Raw genomic sequence first — 25,743 nt, forward strand, 5'->3', positions numbered from 1 at the left:
CATCTCAACCAAGTTGATCCCAGTGGAAGTATTAAGTTCACTTATGAGGAGGAATCTGAAGGCAGTCTACCATTCCTAGATACGCTCATCATAAAGAAACCAGATGGCACGACCAAGCACTGCATATACAGGAAGCCAACACACACAGACCAGTACCTGCCGTTCAAATCCCACCACCCGCTACATCACAAATTAGGGGTAGTAAGAACCTTGTTAGACAGAAAGGATGCCATAGTCACTGAGCCAGAAGACTAGATCAGGTAAAAGAGGAGACTCACATCAAACAAGCCCTCGCACAGTGTGGGTATCCATCATGGACAATTAGCAAGGTGAAACAAGAAAAAGAGCATCCAAAACCAAAGAAAAAGCCTTCCAATGACAGTAAAGAAAAGAACAAAGGTTTTGTGGTCATCCCTTATGTTGAAGGATTGTCAGAACGGGTTTCCAGGATTTTCAAGAAACATGGTTTTTCCATCTGTTTCAAACCCCACCGCAAACTTCGCAACTTGCTTGTACACCCCAAGGACAAACGCGACCCTCTACAGACTGCTGAGGCAATATATGAGATTCCATGCCAGAACTGTCCTAAAACATACATAGGAGAAACGGGTCGCTTGTTCGGCACACGGCTTACAGAACACAAATCAGAAACTGAAAAAATTAGTGCAAAAAGTTTTACCAGGGCCCAAAGAAAAGCTTCAACAACAGAAATTCACAAATCAGCCATCGCTGAGCATGTAGCAGCACAAAATCACGTAATTGGGTGGGAGGATGCACGGATCATTGACCAAGAAGCTGACAAAACAACCCGTTGGCTGAAAGAAGCAATTTGGATCAGAAGCAGGGGGTGCAATACCATGAATAAAGACGAGGGGCTTACAAACTAGACAAGATCTACGATCAACTCATCAACAAACGGCAACCAGGAAGTTTGGAAACATCATCAAGACCAAACAGTGTTGCCGTTTCATCAAACATCTAGAAACACCACAACAGAATGATCAAGATTCCGGAATTGAAATAATTCTGAGTGAGTACCAGATTCTTTGGATCTGAAAAAGAACCTTTCCTACTTTAATGAACTATCAACGATCCTGATGAATTTGTTTCAAGACAACTTATTGATGTATCTAATCATTCACAGGTAATGCTATCTACCATGCTTGTACCCCGACTATGGACAGTTTATGCTCTGGTGCTCAATATGCAACATTAGATGCGTCCGGTTTGGCTGTGGGTTTGCCCAACGGCCTGATGGGTAACAGTGATGTGGGGCATCTCACCATTGGTTCTGGCCGTGTCATTTATCAGGTTTGTGATATTAGAAGTCGGAATATGTTTCTGACTAATGGCAACAATAGACTGTACAACATATTTAATTTAAATTCAACAAGAGAGTTATAATAGTACTCTATTAGGCTAATAAAAGTTGAGTCACAGTTTCTCCCCCCCCCTCTGTGGAAAACCTTGCCTCCCTGTAAAAATATGTGAAATCCCCGGGAAATCACCCCACCTCCGTGGAAAATATGTAATAGTTATACGCTTACATTATGTATAGGCCTAATGTTACCCAATTTAAACTAATTAAACATTACATGGCTATTTCCCCTATTTTTTCCTTCCCATTATCTCAAGATCTTGCGTCTGACGTCACGTCATGTTCAAGAACTGCCCCCCGCACTTTGTTAAAAATCATGTATAATCAGCCGTTTTTGGCGATTTTAGCCATTAAGGCCCGCATAATGCTGAAAGAGGGGCTTAGCCGCTTCCCGCAGGAAAAGATCCTGGACACGCCGGTTTTACTGCACATCAAAACTCCTCACACCCTGCAAGGGTGTTTTTATTTTCATATTTTGTATTAGTCTGTCAGGAACAAAAGCATTTCTAATTAGAGGATACATCTACAAAATGTATATGTTTTCTCACAACAGGAGATTGTAAAGATTAACCACGCCATCGAGACGAAAGAGCTTTTTAAGGAGGAAGCTTTTGTAAATGCCTGTGACCGGGCCAAAAATGGCAACGGACGTCTCCACTTCCTTGGATTGGTAAGAACTTGTAATTTAAGACTAAATTTTCTTACCTACAAAAATATTGCTTGAGATATTTGAAAGTTCTGTATGTGCGTGTCAGTTTGCATGTGCACATGGGGTTCACCAGGATAGTTCAGCTGAGGATGAGGGGTGAAAGTTCTTAAAACTGATCCAAAATGTCATACTTTCAAAACCCTCATTTTGGGCCATTTTAGACACTAAAATGCCCATAAAAAAATTAGCACTTAGTTCGGATGTAAAATTCACACACAATGCTACCTCAGTGAGTACAAACGTAATTAAATACATTTCATTCGGGGGCTATAGCAAAAATAAAAAATGTCCTATACCTAAATGGTTATGGAACAAAGGTGCCTACTCAAAGAATGGGAAGAAGGCAGAAGCAAAGAATCGGCTCACTACCTGCCGATCTAACATTGCCTCTGATTGGTCAATTACATGATATCTTCATTTTAATCACCAATCAGAATGGAGCGTTGCAAATAATTCACCCCAATGTTTTTGCGTGGTGAAATTATTCTAACAATGTTGCTGATTGGTCCAATTGATAATGAAAACTTCTTTTTGACTAATATCCAGGTAGATCAAATGGGGTTAATATTGTAAGTATCTAGGTCCATCTAGGAACTGCTCTGCAAGCAAATGTACAGGCCAGTTCTTAACGGTGACTTATTTTCTAGATTTTAATAATAATGGAAAAGGCGGTAGTTTATACACTGGTCAATGTTTTGTGTTATTTAGATTATGCATTTCGGCAAGTACAACTGTTTTCTTTCCCTACCAAAGTCCAAGAAACTAAAGGGCAGAAGAACAATGTTTATTTTCTCATAACATCATGATTTAAGCTGCCTCAAGACCACCAGACAACAACAAATACCGTAAAACCTCGTCTACAAGCATATATAATGTTTTTGATGAAAGCTACATTAAAACGAAACAGCCGTTACGCGTTAAAATGTCAATAAAATAGATCGATCTTACAACAGTACTTGTTTGTATTATGCTTGTATCAGTTATTTATTTGCTCAAACTTCATAATGTAATAATTTTGTCGATGGATGGTGCCTGGATTAATTCAGCTTTCGTCAAAAGCACTCTATATGCTTGTAGACGAGGTTTTACGGTATGTGAAATGCAGTGGAATGTTGATTTGGAAATTCATAGCTTGCATGTATAGACGAATCCAACGAGCCAAGTGATGGTCAGAATTCAGTCGGACATTACTGGGTCCCGTCTGCACCAAGCTGGTGTTGTTACTGCCCAATTGGGTGGATTAAATCCGCTTAAAAATCGATGTTGAATTTTATTGTGTTGTAAACTTTCATCATTCTTTTGTCTACGTGTAACACCACGGGTGATGGAATGCAGTTTAATATCCCCGCCAAGGTCACATCATTTCACATTTTAGGTGGGATAGACCTAAGGGGGGACCCAGCTATGGCTGCCATTGAGGTGTAGGAATGCGTGAAATTGGAACCTTACATAAACTAAAATATCTTGGTTGGCTATCTATATAGACAGAAAATGTACTGCTCATTTATTTGGCCAACAAACTGAGCAGTTGTTCTCTGTATTGGTTCCCTGGTTTACAACTCCAACTACTTCTCAAGTAGTCAAGTTATCTCAATCAATAAGGCGTTCGACTGTGGTGCGAGAGGTTGCGGGTTCGAACCCTGGTGATGGTATAAAGTATGCTCTCGTGGAAAAATTGAGTTGAGACAAGGAACTTACTGCTAATTGTCTCGTTGTAACCAACCCGTACGAAACTCGGGGAGCTGATCCTGGTTGGGATGGTTATTTGTGGAACGTCTAGGGTGTGCGCTCTTGAAGCAGCAAAGTCCCTGTATAATTGTTGTTAAATGGTTTATGGAATGATGTTGGGCCGTAGTGATCAGCGACAACCTGTAAAGTGTGTTGAAGCGTGTGGATCAACGTCTAGGCGTTGTGCCTGTGCGTAGCGAACTATAAATCACTGCGCTTTTTTTTTAAAGAATCTAACATGCTATGTGAGATGTGTTTTTTTTAAATGTAGAATAATAAAAATTAGTATGTACATTATGAACTTGCAGGTTAGTGATGGCGGTGTCCATTCACATGTTAGCCATCTGTTGGCAATGTTGGAAGGTGCTAAGCAAGCTGGAGTACCCAAGTCATATTTGCACTTCTTTAGTGATGGTAGAGATACTGCATCTACCAGTGGAGGTATGTATGTACTCAGGCCCGTACGCAGGAGGGGGGGGGGGTGGTGCAACGCACCTCCCCAAATTTGGAAAAGTACACAAAAAGTCACAAATATTTCAGAATTTGCGAGCGTATCGAGCAAAAAAAATTAGGTTTTTTTAACACTTTTTTGAACAAAAAAAGGTCAAAATTTTATCCACTTTGCCCCCCCTGGAAAAAACGTCCACTTTTTCAAAATCAGCACCCCCCAATGAAATCCTGCGTACGGGCCTGTATGTAGGCCTACTCATAGGTTGATGGTCAAAGATTATTCAATGTCTTGAGAACTACTTGCCGATTGGCCAAAAAAAGTTTTCATTGTCAATTAGACCAATCAGCAACATTTTTAGAACAATTTCACCACACAAAAAAATTGGGGTGAATTATTTGCAAAGCTCCATTCTGATTGGTGATTAATGTGAAGATATCATGTAATTGACCAATTAGAGGCAATGTTAGATCGGCAGGTAGTGCTCAGGGGGTTAACAATGATTGTTTGTGATGCATCCAGCAGTCACCTAAACCAATATCTCAACAATCTTGAGAGAAAAAAGCTTTCATTACAATCTGTTTTAGATACTTCTAATGACATATCTGCTGTTAATCAGAAATTGACTACAAGTATGACCTCAAGTTCCACTTCATTAGCTTTCATTAACGAAAATAAGTTACATCATATTGTTTTCTTACAGCTTTTTTCATAAATTCTAGCATTCATGTTCCCTATTAACAAAATAGATTTTGAAATGGGTTCACTAGACAATGAAAAGGAAGCTTTATATATAACAACACCCTGAGATTGGAGAGAAATTGGTTATAGGGTCACTCCATATCAAATCAAGGAGGCGCCCCACCTGACCCCCTCAGATTTGCTTTATATTTTAGTCATATGTTGTACCTGTAAAAATATTAAAAACCTGCAAATTTGAGGTTTGTAGCTCTTACGGATTTTCGGTGGCAGCCATTTAAAGTTGGAGTAGGGGGGTCTAAATTTGGACCCAAAAGTTGCCCTTTAAATAAATTTCATCTTTGGGCGTTTGTGCCTTCTTTATAAAAAGAAAGAGAGGTCTGAAACTTTGCATACACACTAACTGCATGCCCAATTTGTCAAAAAATAAAATTAAAAAAATTCTGTAATTGCGCGTTGTGTCACGGGCTCATTAAATATGCAAGAAAAAAATGTAATGTTTTGTATACTGGCAAGTTTAGCCGTCCTAAATTCACTTTTTTTGTCAGATTAATTATTTTTTGTTGTCACCGATGCTATATATAGGATAAATACAATGCACACCCAAAAATTGGGGTCACAACTCATTTACATTTCGAACAGCGCCCTCACGAAGATGGAATTTATTGCACATTCAACATTTTCAGGGGGCCCAAAGTCGATGTGGTCCACCTTCAAAGTTTATAAAACATCACTTTTATATAACTACAAGTCTTAAATTACAACTTTGCTAAGTCCCAGTAATTGTATAGGTTGACTTCATATAAAATGACAAGCCCAAAGTTAACCATTTTCTTATGATTGCATGTAGTGCAAAAGGGTGCAAATGTGCCGAATTCGGAAGGTTGAAAGTCAAATTGACCCCAATATTGAAAATAAAATGGAAATAAAAGTAAATAGGGCCAATAACTATGCATCTAGTCATTTATTTTCAATATTGTGGCCATTTTGACTTTTAAACCTTCCGAATTCGGCACATTTGCAGTACATGCAATCATAAGAAAATGGTCAACTTTAGGCTTGTCGTTTTATATGAAGTCAATCTATAAAATTAATGGGATTGAGCAAAGTTGCAATTAAGACTAGTAGTCATATAAAAGTGATGTTTTATAAATTTTGAAGGTTGACCACATCGACTTTGGGGCCCCATGAAAATGTTTAATTTGCAATAAATTTCATCTTCGTGAGGGCGCTGTTCGAAATGTAAATGAGTTGTGACCCCAATTTTTTGGGTATGCATTGTATTTATTCTATATATAGCATCGGTGACAACAAAAAATAATTAATCTGACAAAAAATGTGAATTTATATTAGGGGGGGCTAAACTTGCCAGTTTACAAAACATCTTCGTGAGGGCGCTGCACTCCAACTTTAAATGGCTACCATAGAAAATCTGTATATATTGAAAACGAAATGGAAATACAAGTAAATAGGGCCAATAACTACTCATCTAATCATTTATTTTTAATATTGTGGCCAATTTGACTTTCAAGCCTTCAGAATTCGGCACATTTGCACTACATGCAATCATAAGAAAATGGTCAACTTTGGGCTTGTCATTTTATATGAAGTCAACCTATACAATTACCTGGACTTAGCAAAGTTGTAATTCAAGACTAGTAGTTATATAAAAGTGATGTTTTATACATTTTGAAGGTGGACCACATCGACTTTGGGCCCCTGAAAATGTTGAATTTGCAATAAATTTCATCTTCGTGAGGGCGCTGTTCGAAATGTAAATGAGTTGTGACCCCAATTTTTTTTTATGCATTTTATTTATCCTATATATAGCATCGGTGACAACAAAAAATAATTAATCTGACAAAAAATGTGAATTTAGGGGGCTAAACTTGCCAGTTTACAAAACATTACATTTTTTCTTGTATATTTAATGACCCCGTGACACAACGCGCAATTACAGAATTTTTTATTTTTTATTTTTTGACAAATTGGGCATGCAGTTAGTGTGTATGCAAAGTTTCAGACCTCTCTTTCTTTTTATAAAGAAGGCACAGACTCCCAAAGATGAAATTTATTTAAGGGGTAACTTTTGGGTCCAAATTTAGACCTCCCTACTCCAACTTTAAATGCCTGCAACAGAAAATCCGTAAGAGCTACAGACCTCAAATTTGCAGGTTTTTAATATTTTTACAGGTACAACATATGACTAAAATATACAGCAAATCTGAGGGGGTCAGGTGGGGCGCCTCCTTGATTTGATATGGAGTGACCCTATAATGAATTTTGTCATATTTTGCAATGTAACTTTAAATCAGGTTCATCAACTTGAAGTACATTTTGATATGACTCATCCCGGGGGGGCACATCAAAACATTTTGGTGGGTAGGTGGTGGGTCTTTGGGAGCTGACTGCGTACCGGTAAAAGGGGGTCTTTTGGAGCTGCAAACAAGTTAAATGGGAAACTTTAGGAGCTGCGAACAGTAAAAATCAAAGGACTTTCTTGGCTTTCTGGTTGAAAATCGCCTGAAAAAACCCCCAGAAATATGAGGAATGAGCAATTTTGGGGTCTTTTAGAGCTGAAATTATCTAAATCAAGGGTATTTTGGAGCTCTGTTTTGGTCAAATATTGGGGGCCTTTCGGAGCTGCGAAATTCAAAAGGAGGTCTTTCCGGGGGACTTACCGATATGGTCATTTGTGTTACGTGCCCCCCCGGGGGACTCATCATAAATAAATGTTGTCATTAATGTTGAAATGAGGAATATTTTCAATGGTACTACCTTTTTTTTAATTTTCAGTGAGGTACATCCAGCAAGTACTTGATAAAACAGAGGAGCTTAAATACGGGTCACTAGCCACCATAATAGGTCGTTATTACGCCATGGATAGAGACAAGAGGCACGAGAGAACCAAGATTGCTTACGAGGGTCTGGTACAAGGTATTGGTACAGCTACAACCAAGGAAAATGTTGTTGAGGTTAGTTAGAGGTTAATAACTGCGCATCGGTTATTTGGAGGGCATTCGGTCATTTCAAATGTTTAGTTTAGTTTTGGTTTTAGTTTTGGTCACGTGGTTTCCTATTATCCTGCCTAACCACTTGAGTTACAAGATATCGAAATCTTTGTTTCTACCTTTTGTTAAAAACTGAACATTTGTATCAGGCCGATTCGGTTTTCGTTTCAGTTTCTTATAAGTGGGGTGAAGAAGACAATTACAGGGTTTGAAGTTACCTAAAGTATACAAAAGAAATGTTTAAATTTCGCAGTGCAATATTCACGAGCAGAGAAGTCGAACAAAGCAGTCTACATTTGAAAGCATTGATTTAGTTTGAAAGCATTGAGACTACGAAATAGCCTTAGCTTATTTCACTGTGAAAATATATAGACCATCGAAATATTTCCACAGACATTACAATAGACACTTGACATATTATACACTTGAGTGATATAATAGACACTTCAGTGATATAAACACTATTATACACAACTCTATTTATGTGCATGTCGCATGACGGAAGATCAATATCATAGAAAGCTGGTTTAAATTGACTTTTATTCAATTTATTTATTAATTTGGGTATCGCATGATGTGAGAGTAAAAGAAAGATGGAGAAGAGAGAGAGAAGAGATCGTCAGGGAAAGAGGGTGTGTGTGTGTGGGGGGGGGGGGTTAGGGTAAGGGAGAAAGAGAAACAGAGGGGAGAGAGCATTGGAAGTGGGAAGGGAAGAAGGGGGAGAGGAGAGCTCAAGAGTGGAGTGGAATAATAGGGAAGAGTCGATATCGAGTTTGGGGAGGCGGGAGGGGGGAGGGAGGAGGTTATATATAGGTCGCGGAGGGAGCATAGGTAAGAGGTTTGGGTTGTGCTTTCCGGGGAATAATCTAATTCATAATCAAATCATCTACATCATCATGCATCGTTTATATTTCAGACAAATAAACACCCCCCCCCCCCCACCCCTCAATATATGCACATGATTTCTACGTGTAGGCCTCGTAGAACTCGGGTGTAATTATAAGGTGTCATGAAAGTGTGCCACCTACGACAGAGAGCATCAACTGTCGCCCGCGTTGATAGATATCCGATAATGAAAATGTTAGCACAATAGGCTATTATATACGTATGGTTATAGGCCATTATACTTTTGGTTATATATACCTTCTTGTGTCCTCCCAGCACAATAGTGTTATGATTACAGACCAGTTCATCTCCACTTTTTAATCCCTTGATTTGTGGTTTCTGAACAAAAGAGAAACCAAAACTAATGATTTGAAATGAGGGATTGTGAAAAATCTAAACATTTTGCCTTTGGAACCGAGGAATATTCCGAGGTCCAAAGCAAAATGTTTAGATTTTTCACAATGCCCGACATATTACCGATGCAAAGTTATTAACCTCATTCCTAACCTTCACTTTGATCTTTTAACTTTACAAAATAACACAAAATTTCCTCAAAAGTTTGTAAAAATAAACAATTTTTACATCTTCCCTTTCCCAAAATCGATCAGGCTAAAACAAGACGACCAATAACAAAAGTGCGTATCAGAATATGTGCAAATATGGTAGCGCGCAATCCAAATACGGCAGCCAGCGCGCACAGTTTGTTGGACGCACAATACGGCGCACGCGGAAGTCAATTGTGTGCGACATTGGAACAATTACGCATTTTGCGGTCAATTGTGAGATATTAATGACCTCGATTTGCGTTCGCGTTTTCACAAATATTAAAATATGATTGGATCGCACGCATCACGTTTATTAATGAGGTTATGAATAGGCGATATTAGGCCAGTAAATCTAGCACTTTTTGGGGCTAACTAAGGAACTAATTGCAACAGAATTTTTTTTACCACAATGCATTTCCTTGAGGTCCCCAAAGTACCATATTAAAAGTCCCAAAATATCCAAGTATGGGAAAGGTGCCTAATTTGCATAAATCCAAAATAGCCGCTAAAATTTTAGAAAAAACCTAAATTTTGACATACCTTCACTTCTAGATGGCCTATTACAATGATTTAACATTCTAGGAAGGGGTTTTTGGTCACATCGAGTGTAATGGGATATGTTACAAAATGTTTACACAGCAGCATCATTAGCATATTTTCAAAATGGCCGCCAAAATGTAAATTATCTGTATTTTACACAGGAAACACATTATTTCGTATTGTAGAATATCTTGGAACAACTGTAACATTGTTTTTTTCACCACAATAATCATTTGAGAAATCTTTAATACTATAGTAATAGTACCAAAGTATCCAAGTATCAAAAAAGATGATTAATTTGCATAAATCCAAGATGGCCGCCTGCCAAAATTCAGAAAATGAAGATTTTGACATACCTTCACTTCTAAACGTGTTAAATGGACTATTACAGTGATTTAACTTTCTAGTAATGGGTTTGTGGACACAACCATTCTTATGGAATAGGATATAAGCTGACCATAGAGAATGATCACTAGCATATTTTCAAAATGGCCATAGGCCTATTTACACAACTACACTTGGAACAAATCAACAGTTTCTTTCAGCTTAATACAATGTATTTGAGTTCCCTGAACAACATTCTATAAGTTCTCAAATATATATAGAAAAGTATGGGAAAGTATCATAGATTAATTTGCATAAATCCAATAAATGTACCCAAGATCACCAAAATTACACAATCACAAAGACCACAATCTCATTTTTGAATCGTCATTCTTTCCACACAAGAAAATCCATAAGTTAACTTGGAATTCTCCCAATGGAAGGACAATCAACCAAATTTACCATACCTTAATCAACCGAAAATGGCGTAACTCCATAAAAGATGTTAGAGTGTACAGAGGAGCTGATGTTGGAAGTGACCATAACCTGGCAATTACTACCATCCACGTAAAATATGACACCAGTAAACTGCTAGAGAGTGATGTTTTGACATGCTTTAATGCTAAAATCTGTGGAAGGTTCCATGCATTGGCTGAATTAGATGCTAATATGATGTTGATGAAGAGTGGAATGTATTTGTTCAGAATGCAGTAGAAGGAAGACTGGATCTCAACCGAGACAAAGGAGCTTATTGACAAGAGCAAGATAGTCAAACCAGCAATGGATAGTGACTACCGTGAACTCAACAGGCACACAAGAATTGCTTAAGAATGACAAAAAGACCTGGATGAGCAAGATCGGAAGTAGCCTCAAGTAAAAACAACATGAGAGAGAGAAGTCTACCAGCTGAAGAATGTTCTCATCGGTAAAACCAGCAGAAAGGCCTCGCAGATACGAGATGCCAAAGGAGAAATACTTAAGGATGAGGCTGCTTGACTGCAGAGATGGGCTGAATCTTTTGACGACCTGCTCAACACTGAAGAGCCTAGTGAGTTATTAAAATTCTGAAGGTTCAATCCTTGCGAAGAACTGAACATTGACATGGAACCACTAACTAGAGAAAAACTTGACAAGGGAATTAGCCTGCTCAAATGAAACAAAGCAATGGGCATTGTTAACATCTTCCCCATCAACGAATGGTGGCTGATAATTTGTAAAGTGATGAAGGCGAATCGAGAAAACACCAAGAGAATCTGGACAAGCCATAATCCTTCCATTACCAAAAAAGGGAGACCTTTCTCACTGTAGCAATAACTGTGGTATCACTCTACTAGACATTGCAGGCAAAGTTTTCTCCACAATCGTACTTCTAAGAGTGATTGATGACGTTGACGTAAGAATGAGGGAAAACCAAGCTGGGTTTAGGGACGCTCATGCCAGGATTAAATATTCAGCCTGAACCAAATCATCGAGAAATGTCTGAACCAACAGCTACCAAGCTTTAACTAACTTTATCGACTTTAAGGCTGCCTTTGACAAATGTTCACCAACCATCTCTATGGAAAATCCTGCACATCTATGGCATCCCAATGAAGATCATCAACATCATAATTAACTCTTATCATGCCACAACATGTGCGGTCAAATCAGAGGGCTCCCTTTCCAAATTCTTCAGTATAGTCACTGGCGTAAGACAGACAGGGTGATATTTGGTCACCACTGCTTTTCGGCCTTGCCATCAACTTCATATAGAAAGCAAGAAAAGTATAACCCTTCTACCTAGGCGAAGCTTGAGGTACCAGGAGGTAAAACTGGTTGATCTAGACTATGCTGACATAGCCCTCCTGGAAGATTATGATGCCAAGATGACAGATACAACTGAAGCCATCACTTGGTCGTTCGAGCTCAGCACTTTTGGTTCCAATGAGAGATGAAGGCCTCATCAAGGTCATGGATCACTTTAAGTATCTGGGAGCATACTTTAGTTCTGATGTAGCATATACTAAGGAGCTCAATCATAGGAGTGGCAAAGCATCTGGTGCTTTTAAAGAACTTGAGAAGGTGTGGAGGGACCGGTAATCAACTTACACACCAAGATGAAATCTTATAGTGCATGCGTTCTCTCTGACCTTCTATATGCTTCTGAATGTTGAACCCTCACTGAAAGAGATGAGTCCAGATTAGATGCATTTGATATGAAATGCCAAAGGAAAATTCTCCGCATCAAATGGACCCAGCATATCACCAACGACTTCATAAGATCATCAGTGACGAAACAACAGAAGCTTACTACTATCATAAGAAAGCGATGCTTACAGTGGTTTGGCCATCTGCACAGAATGGACGAGAGTCGCATCCGGCCCAAGAAAGCTCTACTTCTGGAATCCCACCCACGGAAAGAGAAGTCCTGGACGCCCTAGGACAACTTGGAAGAGTGTTATTCAGAGGGACTTGGATAGACTTGGCACCAGGTGGTCTGTAGAAGAAGCTGAAATTGCTATGGGCCATGTGAAAGTTTTTCCTACGTAAGGCAGCAGGTACAGAAATGCACGATGCTGACTGGTAGGTTGGTAGGTAGGTATTTCCAAAATTCAACACCGTCACCCATTAATAGTTTCATTACAATAGCTTTATATAATGTAGTTTGTGGATTCAAGGAATGTCTTGGGAGACATGTCAGGTCAGAAAACGATTTTCAGATTATCCCTGCCATGAAATGTGAATATTTTGTAATGTAAATGCTTTACATCACACAAGTAGGCTTTTTTCTTTTCAAGTCAAAAATGTTAATGTATTGCATTTTGGAAAATTCTAGCAGTCTTCTTGGCATTATTCTTTCCCCACACTGCTCACACTGCTTTCTGAGAAATGCAGGAGGATTCTACATTCTACAGTTTCATACAAACAAATATCATAATTATATGCATCCTTGAAAATCAAACCATCATACTGGTCATCATGGTCATTAGGAAGTAAAGATATTTCAAAGTTTATCTTTTTTCATTGATTTCGGCAGGTAGCCATTTTGGATTTATGCAAATTAGGCATCTTTTGCAATACTTGAATTTTGTGGAGCTGTTCATGATCCATGTGTGTAATCATTTTCCAACCTATCCCATAAGACCTGAATCATTGTGTTAGGTCATTTAGAAGTGAAGATATAATGTCAAAGTTGACATTTTCTGAATTTTGACAGGCAGCCATCTTTTAATTTATGCAAATTATAGGCATCTTTTCTATACTTGGATACTTTGGGACTTTTAGTCTGGTGTCAAGAGACACAAATTAATGTGTTGTGGTGAAAAAAATATGTTTCAATTTGTTCCAAGTAGAATATTGCTATTCTATCATTCAAAATGATGTGTTACGTGTGTAAAAAGATTTTGGCGGCCATTTTGAAAATATAACGATGATCTGTTTATGAAATCAATTTTTAATCTACCTCATGATACTTGTTGTGTCCAAAACCCCCTTCCTAGAAAGTTAAGCCGTTGTAATAGGCCATTTAGAAGTGAAGATATATTAAAATCTAGATTTTTCTGAAATTTTGGCGGCCATTTTGGATTTATGCAAATTAGGCACCTTTCCCATAGTTGGATATTTTGGGACTTTTAGTATGGTACTTTGGGGACCTCAAGGAAATGCATTGTGGTGAAAAAAATTCTGTTGCAATTAGTTCCTTAGAAAATGCTAGATTTACTGGCCTATATAGAATACATTTTACTTACAGACACAAGGTTTGAGTGAAGAAAATCGCTTGGTTTAGCAAGTTGATTCCTGATACCAACAATGTTTTAAATGTAGCCTAATACAGGATAGCCCAATAAAAGCCGAAACCTGATTGAGTGGTCTTTTTACATATTATAAGACTGATCAAATATATTTTGACATGTATGATTGACAATTTGTTGCACAAGGTTTGGCACGGCACAAAATAATAATGTTAAATACATTAAATTATACAACGTTTTGGGTCTGAACCTTTTACAAGTGTGAGTAAATGCAATTTTACCGTACAGAAGCAAGCAGTGTGTGACCATGAACAAATGGAAGAGAATCCAGAGATAACCCATTGGCCAAGACCAAACACTTGCATAATAAGAGAAACTAGAACCCCTGTGATCAGAGACCACGAACACATCCGAGATGTGACCCCATAATGACCATTGACCTCAAAATCTCAGAACACCCCATAGACATTGGCTAATGTCAATGCATCTGTGCACATGGTGTCACCCTGCTAAGTTATTTGCACCAGAAGAGGCATTTTGAAGGAACTTCGTTTGGATCGGAAGTGACCCCTTAATTACATTTGACCCCAAATAAAAAAAACACCACATAAACATTTGGTAACAACAATTCGTGTGTTAACATACCATTACTGTGCATTGTTTTTCCTGGCTAATAAAAATTATTGATGAATTTTCGTTTTGGACCAGAAGTGACCCCAAATAAAAAATTACCACGTATACACTGGGTAACAGCAATTCATGTGTGAACATACCGTCACTGTGCTGTTTTTATTGGTTTTAAGCCACAATTCAATTTGTTCATATCAGAAATTTGTGTAGATGTGTTGTATGGTTACATTTCTTCAATATCTGCCATTGTACTTGATTGATGTGATATCTTTGATTCTTTGTATCTCAACAGCATTGCAACTCTTTGTACAATTTGGAAGGAGATAAGTGTGAAAAGGATGAGTTTTTTAAACCAATCATAGTTGACAAGGAAGGCTGCATCCAGGATGGTGATACACTTATATTCACCAACTTCAGGGCAGACCGAGCCAGGCAGATGACAGAGGCATTGGGCATCAAACCTCTATTTGAAACCAGTGTTATACCCAAAAATATTGTAAGTATTAAAAGGAAATGCATATGGTGTACTTCCCCACAGAGAAATGATTTAATTCCACTTCTTCGACCAAATTATTAAAAATAGTTTGTCTTGCAAACATTTGGTAAAAAATCTTATTTACTTTTTAATTTTGAAAAATAAGTAATTGCTACATGTGATTATTTACCTAAAAAAGACCAGAGTCTTTTGTTGAGCAGCAATGTGCGCTTGTGACAACATCACAGTAGAGAGATTGCGATTTTTTATACGCCGACGTCGACCGTACGTTTTTACGCACGTTAGTATGCACGGATTTACGTAGGTATGCATCGCATGAGACCACATACTCAACCAGCGCTCGTGTGGTGGCGCTATGTCCTATAGTCAGTCATCTGGTGATCATTGCGCGATTTCAGTGGCCCGATTTATTTTGCATGCAATCAGCCCGGGGTAATCAGTCGCGTCGGGTTGAAGTTGGCTAAGGGGGCTCAAAGAATTATATCCTAATAAAATTGATGTCAAGAAACAACCAGTGTTGTACATACGAGGGTGGGTCAGTACGTTATGAGAGTTGACCTTAAAACGTCCAAGCACATCAAAAGTACATGGTGTACAGTGCAGTGACATTAAACTTGTGTGGAAATGGGACGTCTTTGAACTTCAACAACTTTAGGACTTGAAGGAAAGCAATATGTTTCTGCAAAAATGGCGAAAATGATCAACATGGTCCCTAATTCTATTAAGTAGAATCCTATTGTACACCTTAGCTGCAACTGACATAAGTATGATTCCTCTATAGTTCTTTATGAGGTCGAGGTCTCCTTTCTTTGGAAGGGGAACAATAACATTGGTAATCCACTGTTCCGGCGGCGTAACCTTTGTAAAAATAAATCTACGCAGAATTTATGGATGATGTCCACCATAGCTTCAACACCACCCTGGATTGCCTCAGTGGTAAACACACAGTCCAGTCCAGCAGCTTTGTTTGTCTTCATTTTTAAGTTGATGGAACTTACTTACTCAACTTATTGAAAAGAACACAACTAGCCTAGACCGGAACATACTGGCCGTTGAACCTGATGGTTCCTCCGCCCTAAAGCTGACATGTTCAGCAACTGAGCTAGGGAGGCAGGGGCGCTCATTACCTCACTCTGGTAAAATACCAGCCCGCACCTGGGAGCACCCAATGGAAAATCCAACACCAGAAATAGCACGTTAAACACTGATTCTTTGCAACCGGGGTTGCAGGTGGTAGCAAAGGTAATTGTCAGCTCCCCGACAATGCAACAGTGTCTACCTTTTAGTTACCCCCTGTTTGTTCACGAAATACGGCACCAGACCGTAGATATCGTCCCGTATTTTGTGAGAACAATAGGGGTAACGATTCTATCCTTTAGTGAACATGAATTATATTATCTTTCGACTTGTTCGTAAACTTTGTTGAAAGAATTTAGTTTGATAGTCTTACTGAAAAGTAGGTCAGTTTCTTCCTTGCTTTTTTAACTGTACAGTCATACCGCGCGTGAAGTATGCGCGAGAGGTTTAGGATATCGCGCGCGTTAGGACTACGCAACAATAGCAACAACAACAATGTATAAATCGTCAATATACAAATAGTCAATTGTTCAAAGGCGCTGAAAGGCAAACGCATTTTTTCACCCCATTTTCAATTAAATAGACGGAAATAACTCTTTATAGTAAGGAACCAAAATTTAACCACAAATTGCCTCAGGCAAAACTCGCTTACTGGGAACCAAATACCACACAAGGTCATTTTTATGTAATTCATCGAATCATTTGTGTTATATACTGCCAATAGCTATATGATATCCTTGTGATCTGGTCAACTCATTGACAGATACTAACCTCAGGAGGGAATTCAATTTTTGATCAATTCTCTTCAGGTAGTGAAACGTAATGGGATATTTATCCAAGTGGTGCTTGACCAATCAGATTGCAGAATTCTTATCAACTAAAGGATAAATTCCTGCACCCTCAATCCAGCAAAATTAGGCCAGGAATACAGATGGAATACAGATGGAATACAAATGGAATGCAAATGGAATAACAAAATATGTATTCCACTTTGGTAAGGGACATGACCGAAACTGAAATCATCCTGAGATTCAGAACAGTTCGGGAATCCAAATGGCATACGATACCTCTCGGTCAAGGATGGGGTGGTCAGTACTTTAGGTTACACCCCTCACTACCCATGTGTTGTTATGTACATTAAGTTTCAAGATCAAATACAATTGCTGCCATTTTAATTATAATTGTATTTGTATTTTGTGCAACTAATAAGATATTCCTGAGTTTATTTGCTTATTTCAAAGCACCAAGCTTTGAACTGCATTTTTGTAGTGGTGTAGTGGAGAATATGATATGAATTGGATATGAATTTTTATGCTTATATAACATTCGGCGAATCTAGCCAGGCAAAGCCCTCATTCCCAGTATATTGAAACCACTTTTATTGCATTTATATATTTGCAGGACTTGACAACAATGACTGAGTACAAAGCAGAGTTTCCATTCTCTGTGATCTTCCCCGCTCAGTCGACTACAAATATACTCGCAGAGTGGTTGGCTAAACAGAACATTAAACAGTTTCATTGTGCAGGCAAGGCTTTTGTATTCTTCAAATTTTGAAACAATATTGATTACAGTGTGAGAAATGGTTCAACATTCACATTTTTGATGTAAAGACTGCACAAAGAGTAACGCAGCTGTTATAAACATGCCTATAGCTTCAGAACTAATAATTGTTATCACAATATTGAACATAGAAAGAAGGGTGGTTTATCTACGCACATTTTGATACCCCATTCTTCCAATTTCGTTCAATATTAACAACACATCAGTGTTTTTAAAGAAAAATGCCCACAATTTATTTGTATTGATTTGAAATCAGTGCGAAGATAATGGAGTTTTTTACGTGCCATAATGCTTGCGTAATAACCACTGATCGCTGTAAACTGCAACTTTTAAATTCGGGTATTTTTCTTTAAAAGCACTACTGTGTTATTAATATTGAACGACATGGAGCAAATGGGGTATCAAAATGCGAGTAAATAAACTACCCTTCTTTTTATGTGAACGTAAAGTAAATACGATTAATAGTTCTGAAGCTATAGGCGTTTTTATGACGACTGCGTCACTTTTTGTGAGGTATTTACTACCATATTATATTGCTATATTCATAACCCGACTTCTCTTCTCTGTTTTTCTTTCCTTTTTTCCTTTTTGTCATAGAAACTGAGAAATATGCTCATGTGACGTTCTTTTTCAATGGTGGTCAGGAAAAACAGTTTGATATGGAAGACAGGTGTTTGGTACCATCACCAAAGGTTACGACCTATGACCTGAAACCGGAAATGAGTGTAATGGGTGTTGCTGAAAAGGTATGAATGCGTCAACAATATGTATTTGTAAGCGTTTTTGCCAAAATGTGCCTGTGTACTTTCTATTGAGTGCCCTGGAGCCAATTTTGTTTTGTCGTGGAGATAAGAGGGGTGGGGCGTACTCGTAATATGTGGGGTGTGTTTTATTCTGCTTGAAAGTGCTATACATTGGCTCTTGTATTTTGTGACTTTGTGCTAGATACGACACGATTTAGGGGTAAAAACAGATATGTTTTCAAAAGAAACTTTAATACCTCATAGTCATTTGAGACACTAAACAATATACCATATAATACAGGATAAAGTAAAACATAATGATATAAATATCTGGCTTTTAAAAGTCTACATTTTGAAAGCATCATAAAACAATTTAAAAAAATTCTTTCGAGATAATACAATGAAAAACAAAAGAAATAGATTTTCAAATTCTTATAAAACAAAGTCAAACATAAGAGTAACTTTTTTCTTGATGCTTATTTTCAATTCTCATAATTTTCCTAATAATATACTGAAAAACAAAAGAAATAGATAGAACTTCCTCGTAATGTGACAATGAAAAACAAAACAATTAGATTTTCAAACCCTAATAAAACAAAGTCAGATATAAGAATCACATTAATTTTTTCTTGATGCTTTTTTTTCAGTTCTCATAATTTTCCTCATAATACATTGAACAACAAAAGAAATATATTTACAAATCCTAATAAAACAAAGTCAAACATAAGAATAAATTTTTTCTAGATGCTTATTTTCAATTCTCATAATTTTTCTCATAATGCAATGAAAAACAAAAGAAATAGATTTTCAAACCCTAATAAAACATGGGGTACATGTATTACAATCGTGTAAAAAGTAGAAATTCTATAAAAACAAATTACGGGCTGCCAACCATCAATGCCAATGCTATCAAATTCGATGGTGTTAAAAGCTGGAATTCTATTTTGCTTCAATTTGGAACATCTCTTGTACTATATCCTTTTGAGAATCACTACAACGCTCATAGCTCTGAACTCAAGGAAATAAGGTGCGGTGTTCCTCAAGGGTCAATAATGGGGCCGTTGTTATATTTATCTTGTACATCAACGATATTATTTATACTTCATCAATTTTGGATTTCGTACTTTTTGCGGACGCACTACTATCCTTTTTTCACATAAAAATATTAACTCCAAAGTAAATCTGATCAATTCCGAATTAAAAGAAGTTACAAATTGGTTTCGAGCTAATAAGCTCTCTCTGAATGCGAGCAAAACAAACTATATGGTACTTGGAACTCAACACCAACCAAATAGACAATTTGAACTGGATGATGGAACAAGCTTAACAAGAGTAAATAAAACCAAATTTCTTGGAGTTCAAATTGATGAAAACTTAACATGGAAGGACCAAATAGGGGGAGTTTCAATGACAAGAATCACATCAAAAGAGTATCTTGCTTTCCAGACCTTTATACTGCGTTTCTTGTTTTTGTGTGCCCTGTCATGTCTTCTTTTTTAAATATTTATGGTCAATGGTGATTTTCATCTTGGGATCAAATTTATTTTTTAATTTCAGATGATAGAGGCAATCAAATCGGGTAACTATCCGTTTGTTATGTGCAACATGGCACCTCCAGACATGGTAGGACACACAGGGGTTTATGATGCAGCTGTCCAGGGTTGTGAATATACAGGTAAGATATGTATGCCAATATATTGAGTGATCCAATTATGATGTACACCATGACATCCCTTGACATTTAGGGAACAAACCAAAAGATCGATATAAATGTAACTAGTTTCGTTCCTCTCTCCCTGCCAGAAACGTAATAATGAAATGTTGAAAATTTGGCATAATAATAATAATGACACATTCTTCAGACCGATGTTTTTGTACAAACGTAATCGAGTATTTTTACCCCCTCCCTTCTAAACGAAACTAGTTTCGTTTACAGGACGTCATTATTCTTTTGGTTTGTTCCCTTAGCTTTCTAGAACAAACCTGGGTTTATGACTTTTATGAAACACCTTCTTGGGTTATGAACACACAATATTGAGGGGCTCTGCATTAACTATGAGCCCCTTCCCTCCCCGAGGTAAAATTTTCAAACGGCTCGACAAAGATCGGGCCCCCTCTCTCGGACCGCCAAAAATCACTACCCCACCCCTCGGCCTGTCAAAATCTTTGACCCCCCCCTCCATTTGTGCATGCCAAATTTTTGGGATCCCAAATTGCAAACCTTAAATGGTCTAGATACATGTTGCGAGCGCATCGAGCAGGACAATTTGCATATTAAAGCATTTCCGTACTGTTTTCCTATTTATATTTAGAGCGTTTTATTTAAAAGGCGCCACAAAAATCGCTTGTCCCCCCTCGGCATGCCAAAAATCCACCCCCCCTTTGGCTAGTCAAAATTTCTTCCACCCCCCCACCCCAATTTTACACTCCCACCAGGGCTCATAATTATTGCACAACCCCTGAGTGATCTAAATGATATGCGATATGACATGCTAGCTGTCATTTTCTTCGGAATGGGGGGGGGGGGGGTCATGAATATGGAGCTACATCTAAACCATCTCCTGTCCACTCCGGGGTCCCACAAGGCAGTGTACTTGGGCCATTGCTCTGTCTCCTCTTCATCAATGACTTGCCTGATGTTATATTACCTCAATCCACGGTCAAGTTATTTGCAGATGACTGCATCCTATACCGGAAAATCCAGAAGGAGGAAGATGCAGCTGGTCTTCAGCATGATCTCGATCAACTGCAGAAGTGGGAGAAAGATTGGTTGATGGAGTTTCATCCGCAAAAATGTCAAGTGCTCCAGGTTACCAACAAAAAGAAGATCTTCAAGTTACCATGCATATAACATCCATGACAGACTCTGCTAAATACTTGAGCGTCAATATCTACCATAATCTCACCTGGAATCACATTCAAAAAAATTGCTTCAAAAGCCAACTCTACCCGTGCATTCCTGCAAAGAAATATCAATCATTGCCCTAGGGAGACCAAAGTTCTCTGCTACAAGACACTTCTGCGCCCTGTAATGGAATATGTAGATGTTGTCTGGGATTCATCCATAAACTGGAAATGGTACAACGTAGATTTTGGTTTGTGTGATACAATTAACAGAATGTTCTTCTTGCCAAAACCAATTATATTTTACTGACCTGACAGTTTCGGCCAACTTGGTCGAAGGCCATCTTCGGAGTGATGGTAGTTGATCCTTCCTTCTGGTTGATTGATCACCAACAGAGGACGTACTAGCGCCCAGAAGAGGATCGTATACGTGACTGAGAAAATGGGCCCCTCATCTCTGTTCATGGTGTTTGGAGCTCTCTTTCTTATCCACATGGATTCTTTGATGCGGCGAGCCCCCGAATCACATTCCTTGTCGAGGATTTTAGCGCCGTCCCAATTGATCACATGATTAAAATGCTGAACTGCGTGGTCTGTGATTGCCGATTTATATAATTCTATTTGGTGGTGTGAAATCATTATGCACACAGTTATGCACACCATTTTCATGATTCTGTATCGATCCACGATGTTATGAGTCGACAAACAAAATATAATTAGGTTGAATACAATGATTGTCATTGCAATATTGCAGATCAAGCCATTAAATTGGTCCATGAAGCGTGTATGGAATGTGGGTATGTTCTCGTTATCACTGCTGACCACGGAAATGCTGAAGTTATGAAGTGTGAAGATGGAAGCCCAAATACAGAAAATACTACAAACAGAGGTAAGTAACACTTTTGGTCTGTCAGCTTAACACTTGGGCTATAAGATTTTCAAGACGTAACACATCAGAACTTCAGTAACACTCTATCTCTCTTATATTTGTGTATATTCTCAGTCATCCAGGTATATAAAATATCAAGTTGATTTAATTAAAATCTAGTCAACTGGACTTACTATTTTTGACTGGCGACGTTTCACATCCTATCCTGAATGCTTCCTCTTCCTGGATGCGTCACGGGTCACTGACCAATCGCCGCCGAAAAATCAGAAAGTTTATGGAGGCAGTGATACAGAAGCAGCTTCAAAAACATTCTCATATCAGACATATAGTTTGACTTTAGACCTCATCACAGCACAAATGACATCCTATCTCAGCAACGGTCCAATGCTCTAGGCAGAGGTCACAAAGTGCATCTAATTACCCTGGACATCAAAGGAGCATTTGACAAGGTTTGGCATAAAGGACTTTAGTCCAAGCTGAAAGGCAAGTGAGTTTCTGGCAAGCACCTCGATTGGGAGCTACCTATCCAACCGGTCCGTCAAAGTGGTTCTGTCTGGCCAATCCTCAAGTAATCCATTCATCAATGCCTCTATATTGAGCCTGCGCTGCTGTTCACTTCCTTTCCCAGATAGCAATACAACGTACATTGGCTTGCAAACATTGGACCAATGCCTTTTCTGCCATCGGGCCAATGTTGGCCTAATGTTCAAATACCAACCAAATTAAGGTCCAACATTGGGCCAATGTTGACCCAATGTAAGTCCAAACATTGAACCAACATTGGCTTGCAACATTGGGCCAATGTCTTTTCTGCAACATTGGCCCAATGTCTTTTCTGCCATGGGGCCAACGTTGGCCAAATGTCTAAATGCCAACCAAGGCAAATAAGCCCATTGAGACAAAATCATAAATAGTAGTTGATAGTGTATACTGCAGTCCTTACCATTAAGTCTTATATTACCTAGCTATCTATTTCACAACGAATCAAAATTGCCTAGCTTAATTTTATTCCTTAATTTACCTACCGGGATTCGAATCAGGGACTTTCTGTATGGGAGTCTGGTACCTTACTGATTGAGCTAACTGGGGGTATATATTGAATGAAGTGTTTTAAGTTAATATAAGCAATAGTTTGATGATTAAACCTGCCAAAGTGCATTGTTTTATGAATATTGATCAAATTTACTGTAAATATTGATAACATTTATTATAAATGTTGAATTTTGTTTTGAATTGTTTACGTTGGCATACCGACCATAATATAAGGTTGGTAACAACGTTGGCCTGTCACGTTCCCATACCAACTATAATGTAACATTAGTCCAACGTTGGCTTGGCGGCAGCATATCACCTGCGACCAATTTTGTAGTGCCAACTGTTGGTTCACAAATGGCATAACAACATTCCCAATGTTGCAACTTAGAACAGGAATGACCCCGGGAATGGCATACCAACATTGGCCCAATGTTTGTTGCATTGCCAACTATCGAAACCTGAATGACAAACAACATTGGCCCAAGTTTGCAATGCCAACTATCGAAATAGGAATGGCATGTCAACATTGGTCCAATGTTGCAATGCCAACTATCGAAACAGTAATGGCATTCCAACATTGTCCCAATGTTGCAATGTTGGAATGCCAGGGCTATCGAAACAGTAATTGCATTCCAACATTGGCCCAATGTGGCAATGCCAACTATCGAAACAAGTATGGCATTCCAACATTGTACCAATTTTGCAATGCCAACTATTGACTCATGAATGGCATTCCAACATTGGGCCAATTTTGCAGTGCCAACTGTTGATTCATGAATGGCATTCCAACATTGGTGCAATGTTAATGCCAACTATTTGACTCATGAATGGCATATCAACAGTGGCCCAATGTTGCAATGGCAACTGTTGATACAGGATTGGCACTTCAAAATATTGGGCTAATAATGGAATTCCAAAGGCTGCTGAAAAGGAGACAAAAACACCTTGGGCCAATGTTGGAATGCCAACTGTTAGTCAAAGGAGTGGCAAACCAACATGGGGCCAATGTTGGCATGCCAACCGTGATGGTTCCAACGTTGGGCCAATGTTGTATTTTTATCTGGATTATTGATGATCTGGAAGATGAATGCAAGAACACACTGTATCTGTATGCAGGTGGTTAACTTGGTTTGGGGCGGACATTTTATAAATTAATTTAGAAGAGCAACAACGACACCACTTGCATTACATTCCAGATGTTAAATCTACATCATATGTAACATTTGAGGAAAATGAACGAGTCCGTTTTATTTTATGGCCATTTGTCTATAACTGGTCTTTACATGTAGCCCTATAGAGAGTGCCCGTTGAGGGCGCTATAACCCCCATTTTAGGAACAAAAATGCGATTTAAAAAAAACCGGAACGGACCCGTGCGAATTTTCTAAAATTGTCAGAGTATGTAGTATGAGCATATAATCAAGTAGTTGCCGTACCTGCTCTCCTCCGAAAAAATAAAAAGTCCTATACCTCAATGATAATGAAACCTATTCGAATTCCACCCTATACTGTGAGATCAGATTAGTGATGTTATCATCTCCTGATCTCTGAGATCAGATCAAGTGATGATAACATGTCTACAACAGCAAGCCTGGGATCTGGGCAGACAAGTGAAAAGTGACCTTTGAGCCTTCGAAGTGTAAAGCCCCGACTATTTCAATGGAGAGGAACTAGATCGGTCTCTATTTTGGTAACACCAAACTGGCAGAGAAGGATGAGCTGGAAATCCTGTGCGTCACTATTGATAAGAAACTCAACTGTGCTAAGCACATTTCCAACACTGTAGCCCGAGTTGAACAGAAGCTTGGGACCCTACGGAGACCACAAGCTTGACGTGAAAGGGAGAGCCACAGTTTATAAGGCTCAGGCTTGTAGTGTTGTGGAGTATGCCTCACTGCTAGATAAGTGCCTCAACCACAACCCTGAAGCTCCTGGACACCATACAGAGTAAAAGGATTGAGGAAAATCATAGAAGCCTTAACCCTCTGAGCACTACTTGCCGATCAATAACATGATATCTTCATTTTAATCACCAATCAGAATGGAGCTTTGCAAAAATATCACCCCAATTTTATTGCGTGGTGAAATTCTTTTAACAATGTTGCTGATTGGTCCAATTGATAATGAAAACTTCTTTTTGACCAATCGGCAGGTAGTTCTCATGACTGACGATGTTGGAATATAAATGGAAGCGTTCATAGTGAATAAATCAATGGTGTTGCATAGCTAACTGCATCTGATATTTATTACCACTATTTGCATGAATATCCACAACTCTATGAATTAATATTGGCCTGTTATTATGCTCTTATATTTTCAGTTCCTTTTGTGATGCAAGGAAAAGGCACGAAGTTCACTGATGCAACCCATAACCTGGCGCTTTGCGATGTAGCTCCAACAATTCTGGATTTGATGGGAATAGAAATACCAGAAGAAATGGATGGAATCAGTCTACTGAAAAAGGAATAG

The 25,743-nt window shown here is 38.5% G+C and overlaps 1 protein-coding gene across 1 annotated transcript; it reads left to right on the forward strand.

Annotated features, from left to right (window-relative positions):
* The first annotated feature begins 417 nt into the window (after positions 1-417).
* On the forward strand, positions 418-25,743 carry LOC140163272 (2,3-bisphosphoglycerate-independent phosphoglycerate mutase-like). The gene is made up of 12 exons (XM_072186669.1): positions 418-430; positions 1,145-1,311; positions 1,932-2,048; positions 4,124-4,256; positions 7,759-7,941; positions 8,557-8,591; positions 14,966-15,124; positions 17,603-17,729; positions 18,362-18,510; positions 20,065-20,182; positions 22,106-22,240; positions 25,595-25,743. The coding sequence occupies exons 1-12, from the start codon at positions 418-420 to the stop codon at positions 25,741-25,743; spliced, it is 1,485 nt and encodes a 494-aa protein (XP_072042770.1).

This window comes from Amphiura filiformis, chromosome 10 (assembly GCF_039555335.1).
Source record: "Amphiura filiformis chromosome 10, Afil_fr2py, whole genome shotgun sequence".
Classification (NCBI taxonomy): domain Eukaryota; kingdom Metazoa; phylum Echinodermata; class Ophiuroidea; order Amphilepidida; family Amphiuridae; genus Amphiura; species Amphiura filiformis.

What these genes read in the sequence shown, in the direction of transcription:
- LOC140163272 (XM_072186669.1), top strand. An exon ending in CTGGCCGTGTCATTTATCAG is followed by an intron (nt 1,312 to 1,931) that starts GTTTGTGATATT and finishes TTCTCACAACAG; the next exon opens with GAGATTGTAAAGATTAACCA. An exon ending in CCAGGGTTGTGAATATACAG is followed by an intron (nt 20,183 to 22,105) that starts GTAAGATATGTA and finishes GCAATATTGCAG; the next exon opens with ATCAAGCCATTAAATTGGTC.